The sequence below is a fragment of the Haplochromis burtoni genome, unplaced genomic scaffold (genome assembly GCF_018398535.1).
Source record: "Haplochromis burtoni strain Fernald_Lab_line unplaced genomic scaffold, NCSU_Asbu1 Contig_15, whole genome shotgun sequence".
NCBI classification, from domain to species: Eukaryota; Metazoa; Chordata; class Actinopteri; order Cichliformes; family Cichlidae; genus Haplochromis; species Haplochromis burtoni.
In genome coordinates, this window is record NW_024582376.1 from 18,794 (window position 1) to 24,850 (window position 6,057).

Consider the following 6,057-nt stretch of genomic DNA (forward strand, 5'->3'; position numbering starts at 1 on the left):
AGAGATAACGCTAAGTAAAAGCTAAATTAAAAAGGTGGGTCTTGAGCCTGTTCTTAAAAACATGTACGTTCTCTGCGGCCCTGAGCTCCTCCGGCAGGCTGTTCCACAGACGAGGACCATACCACTGAAAAGCTGCCTCTCCGTGAGTATGTGTCCTGACTTTAGGGACAATCAAAAGGCCAGTACCAGAGGACCTCAGGGTCCGCGAGGGTTCGTATGGTAAAAGCAGATCTGAGAGATAAGAAGGCCCAAGACCATTAAGACATTTAAAAACCAATAAAAGAACTTTAAAATCGATCCTGAAACACACGGGGAGCCAGTGCAGCGATTCTAAAACCGGTGTAATGTGGGCCCGCCCTCTGGTCTTCGTCAGCACACGAGCTGCCGAGTTTTGCAAGAGTTGTAAAGTTGAAATATTCTTCTTAGGAAGACCAGAGAGCAGGGCATTACAGTAATCAATGCGACTGGTAATAAAAGCATGCATCAGCATCTCCGTGTTGGCCCGAGAGAGAATAGGGCGGACTCTGGCTATATTTTTTATCTACATAATAATGTAGATAACAAAATAATTACCCTTATTGCTGTTTTAGAGAGGAGCGGTGCTTCAAAGGATAGTTGCAGATTTCTGTAAGAGTCTGCAGATTATGCAGTACAAATAAAATGTTAACGTTTCTCCAACATTGTCTTCCCAGGAGTTTCACCGGATGGCCAGGAAGCGTTCGCGATGTCTTCTCCGGCGCTGATAATTGGCGTCTGTCTTGTGTCAGTGACGTAAAAGACGGATTTAATGCGACATGACCGTTCAAACAGCAGTCGCTTTCTAAAACATCGGATATGTATCGGATTCAGTACCACATACGAAAGTGACCCAGATCGGATTTGAAAATATCGGATTTGTGCCGTTCACACTGTCATACCATGATCGGATATGGGTCGCATAGGGTCAGGGGGGATATATGTGTATTGAGAGTGTGGGGAGTGAGTTGGAGGGTGGGGTGGGCTGCTTTTAACTATGTAAAGCACTTTGTGCTACATTTTTTCTGTATAAAAAGTGCTTTATAAATAAAGATTGATTGATTGATTGATTGATTGATAGAGACAAGAATAAACAGCAAAGAGCTGGGGCTACACTGACCTGTGTCGTGCAACGATCCAGCAATGACAAATACTGAGCTGTTGTCTTAAGTAGTAGCTGGAATGGAAGTATAACAAGCAGTGGGTGAGTGATTATTTGCAGGTTCGTAGGCCAGAAGCGGGAACTTGCAAGGAGTTCCACCCAGGCAGAGGAGAGGGAGGGAGAGAGAAACAAGAATATTAGAGTGATGCTGAAAAGCTAGTTCATGCATTTATCACTTCTAGGCTTGACTACTGTCATTCATTATTATCAACTTATCTTAACAACTCCCTGAAGTGCTTTCAATTGATCCAAAATGCTGCAGCAAGAGTACTGACAGGGACTAGAGAGAGCATACTGGGTTATTTTCATTGGCTCCCTGTTTGATTCAGAATCTAATTCAGTAGTACCATATCACTCCAGTAGAGAAGACTGTAGGCTTACATGTGGATCCTGGAGTATTTAAAAGTACAGCATTTGAATAAAGTTAGTACACTCCTCACATTTTTGTAAATATTTTGTTATACCTATGGGACAAGATTGAAGATATGACACTTTGATACAATGTAAAGTAGTCAGTGTACAACTTGTCTAACAGTGTATTTAACAGTGTATATGCCTCTCTAAACAATTTAACACACAGCCATCATTGCCTAAACCACAGGCAACAAAAGTGTGGAGGGTCATCCTTTCGGTGCTCAGACAATACACCACACAACATCAAATGGCTATTGTCCCAGAAGGAAGCTTCGTCTAAAGATAATGCACAGGAAAGCCCGCAAACAGTTTGTTGAAGACAAGCAGAATAAGGACCTGGATTACTTGTGGTCTGATGAGACCAAGATAACATTATTTGGTTCAGATAGTATCACGGCTGTGTGGTGGCAACTAGGTGAGGAGTACAAAGACAAGAGTGTCTTGCCTGCAGTCAAGCATGGTGGTGGGATGTCATTGTTTGGGGCTGCATGAGTGCTGCTGGCACTGGGGAGCTATAGTTAATTGAGGGAACCATGAATGCCAACATGTACTGTGACATACTGAAGCAGAGCATGATCCCCTCCCTTCAGAAACTGGGCCATAGGACAGTATTCCAACATGATAACAACCCCCAAAACACCTCCAAAAGACCGCTGCCTTGCTAAACAAACTTAGCAAGGTACTTAACTGGCCAAGCATTTCTCTAAAGCTTAAACTCTACTGAGCATCCGTGGGAAGTCCTCAAAGGGAAGATGGAGGATCATAAGGTCTCTAACATCCACCAGCTCCAGTATGTCATCATGGACGAGTGGCACCCCGTGAAGCTCTAGTGAACTTCATCCCCAACAGAGTTAAGGCAGTGTTGGAAAATAATGGTGGCCACACAAAATATTGACACTTCGACGACAGCTTGGACACTTTCACTTAGGGGTGTATTCACTTTTGTTGCCAGCAGTTTAGACATTAGTGGCTGTATGTTGAGTTATTTTTAGGTGACAGCAAATTTACACTGTTATACAAGCTGTACACTGACTACTTGATATTGTATCAAAGTGCCATATCTTCCATGTTGTCCCATGGAAAGATATATTTGTATATTTACAAAAATGTACTCATTTTTGTGAGATATTGTATAATGGGAGGCAGAGCCTCCAGCTTTCAGGCCCCTCTTCTGTGGAACACGCTTCCAGTTTGGATTCTGTAGACAGACTCCCTCTCTACCTTTAAGACTAAAAGGCAGGGAACTTAACTTTCCTTGACTTTTCCTTAAAACTTTCCTTTTTGAGGAAACATATAGTTAGGGCTGGTTCAGGTGACCCTGAATTCTCCCTTAGGCCATGTCCACACTAACACGTTTTCGTTTGAAAATGCATCCTTTTGCCTCTGTTTTGGTCTTCCGTCCACACAGAGAGTAAAGATTAATATCAGTTTGTACATGCTTCAGATAGCTTTTCTTCAAATTCTTTAATTCTCACTCGCTTTTGCAGCTTTGTACTTTTGTGTTACTCACAGCAACAACTCCACCTCTTTGTTAGTCCATTTAAAAAATTCGCTGCTTATCCTCAACATTTTGCCGCGACGTTTCAAAGAGCCAGAAAGTAAATAAATGACTGACAGAAGTGAGGCAGGTTGAATCATCTTGTGTTTCACGCATGTGCAGTACTGGAGCATTAGTGTTTTCGCCTGTTTCAATGTGGATGAATAACTCTGTGAAAACGAATGAAAACGATAGTGTGGAGTGTTTTCAGACTTATACATCATTTTCAAATTTATCCAGGCTAGTGTAGACATAGTCTTAGTTATGTTACAGTAGGTGTAAGCTGATGGGGGAGTCCCATGACGCACGGCGTGTTTATTCTTCACTGATATTTTTCACACACATATTTGTCTGTACACTACTCTGCATTTAATCAGTGGGAAACTTTTCCTTCCCACTGTCACCAAAGCGCTTACTCACAGGGTGTCATATCATTGTTGGGTTTTCTTTATTTTCTCTTTATTATTGTAGGGTTTTTACCTTACAATGCAAAGTGCCTTGTGGTAAGTTAAGGTTGTGATTTGGCGCTATATAAATAAAATTGAATTGAATTGAACTTTTATTTATACTATAGGGAGGGCCATCTTTTTAAGCAGTAGTACAGTAAATTACCTTGTATATTGTATTTTACAATGACAAATAAATGAACCATGAACTTTGAATGGATTAGTAAGGAGGAAGAGAAGACAGCAATGAAGAGGCTGAAGAATGAAAGGCAATTGGTTCAGATGGCGTACCTGTGGAGGAATGTGAGAAAAATGGAGAGGTATCCTTGTACTAACACTCTGAAAGCAATGTAAGCTTTGAGAGTATTGATGGAGTGCCAAGGTGCAACGAGAGGAAATGTGATACTGTATGAAGAAATCAGGAATTCCAGAGAAAGATATGAGGCTGATGAAGAAGATCTATGGAAACAGTGAGACAATGGTGTGTGGTAGGAGTGACAGGTTCATGGTGGAAGTGGGATGAATGTCAGGTGTGATTTGGGACAGAAGAATAGCAGCAAGAGTGAAAGGGAAGGTTTACAAAATGGTAGTGAGACCCACTATGATGTGGTGCCTAGAAAAGGAGACAGTGGCACCTAAAAGAACACAGGAGGTTGACATCCAGGAGGCAGAGTTAATGGAAAATGGTAAATGGACTGATACTTCTATAGTGCCTTTCTACTCAATATGAGCACCTAAGGCACTTTCTACTACAAGATGATGGGGTAGTCTGTTTCACAGCTTCAAAGAATCAGTTGAGAATACATAAACCTTTTTGTTTTTAATCATTAAGCTTTAAATTGTAAAATGTCCTGTAAGCTATAATGGAAATAACTAAGGATAAACTGCCTTATTAGAAGAGTGAGGAAGATGTATGGTAAAGGGGCATGGGTCAGATTCAAACCTGGGCTCCTAGCCACACATCAAGTGGTCACCTGCTCATCCCAGAGAGCTAAACCAGTACCCATGAGCTTCTACATTTAACCCAGTTGGAAAGATGTGATGGAAGACATACTAAGACAAGTTAATGTAAAAAAAATTCTGAGAAACTTCGACTTTGAGCTGGGATTTTAAGAAGTACCTTCCAGTTTTTGACATTTGGAGTAGAGGGAGGTTTTAAAATGTCCTATATTCAGATAAATTTTATGTCAGCACAGAAAGGGTGGAGGTGTTAAAAATACTATAAACAGCTTATGGGTATGCTCCTGTTGCTACATTTTAGTGTATTTTCATAGTTGTCCAATAGAGGGCATTAGTACAAAGGTTAAAGGGAGTAGTCTCTCTAGGTTTGACGGTGTAAAATAGCAATTTTCTGTATGCACTGTTAAGTCTATGGAATTTACTGTCATTGATAATAGGCTTTGGTTATCTGTGCTTTTCAGAAAAGACTGCAATGGGACAAAGTATGACACACAAGAAGCTGCTTGCTGTGGAAACAAACTTTACCCAGGGGCGAGTCTGTCTTGTTGTGGAAAGGAACCTTACAATCCTGAAAAAGCAACCTGTTGCAAAGTACAAGACGGAAACACTCTCAGAGGTAACGAACTTGAAATCTAGCTAAACTGAAACTGAAATTTTGACTTTGTAACTGGCCAATAAAGAAAAGCACCTGAAGAGCACCTAAATTAAAAATCTTAATAGAAAATAAGTTAAAGAGCACAAAAACTCTTAACCACCTTTCTGGCTTTATGAAGCAGTTGAATTGTACCGCTTTAGACTAAAATTTGTTTTTAATACAGAATTTAATTGACTGAATAAATTGGAAGTTGACTGTATACACCCCCTACTCTGGTAAAAAAAAAAAAGTCATGGCAGATACTGTAATAAGAAAATCATTACCCAGTTATGGATAGCTATGTTTGAACTTTTTGGGTGCTTGTTGTTGTTATTGTAAATTAGCATGCTTTTTGTCAGAGTGCAAATGAACAGAAAAAGAACAATAAAGTAATGATGGGAAGTCTGGATTCATTGCACACATCTGTATGTGTTCATCTGCTATCACTAAGTCAGATGTTTCCATTTATTCAGAGGTATTGCAACATTTCTTTTTTTGAACAGCTGTGGGCCATTTAACACTTAACATGACACTTTCAGCTGTTACACTGCTTCTAGTGTTTGTGTCTTTATTTTACAGCCAATATTACTCATGGTCTGAGTGAAAAGGTGTCCAACTGCTGTGGGCTGAAGCCCTACAACCCTGTCAATGAAATATGCTGTCAATCAACCATCACTGCAAAACGTGGACCAATGGCTGAATGTTGCGGTAAAGGTGAGCAGACACACTGATGAAAAACATCATATTAAGCATATATTATATAATTAAAAGGCAAAATTCGAAGACAGACAGTGTTACAAACAAAAAACAGGACTTCTTGAGAGTTGTGATTTTCTACTGCAAAATGTATTTATTTTATGTAAGTAAGGAGAAATAGTGGAAACAAAAG

The 6,057-nt window shown here is 40.2% G+C and overlaps 1 protein-coding gene across 2 annotated transcripts in view; it reads left to right on the top strand.

Annotated features, from left to right (window-relative positions):
- LOC121814063 (galaxin-like) overlaps positions 1-5,928 on the top strand; it is a 10,461-nt gene extending 4,533 nt beyond the window's left edge. Inside the window, exons 4-5 of one of the 2 annotated variants that reach the window (XR_006054039.1) lie at positions 4,996-5,150; positions 5,748-5,918. Coding sequence is in view for 1 of the 2 variants with exons in the window: in XM_042218059.1 (XP_042073993.1) it covers positions 4,996-5,150; positions 5,748-5,899 (307 nt within the window). In the remaining variant the exon portion in view is untranslated. Of the gene's footprint in view, positions 1-4,995; positions 5,151-5,747 lie in introns of both variants that reach the window. The other variant, XM_042218059.1, reaches the window with a different exon arrangement.
- Positions 5,929-6,057: the final 129 nt, after the last annotated feature.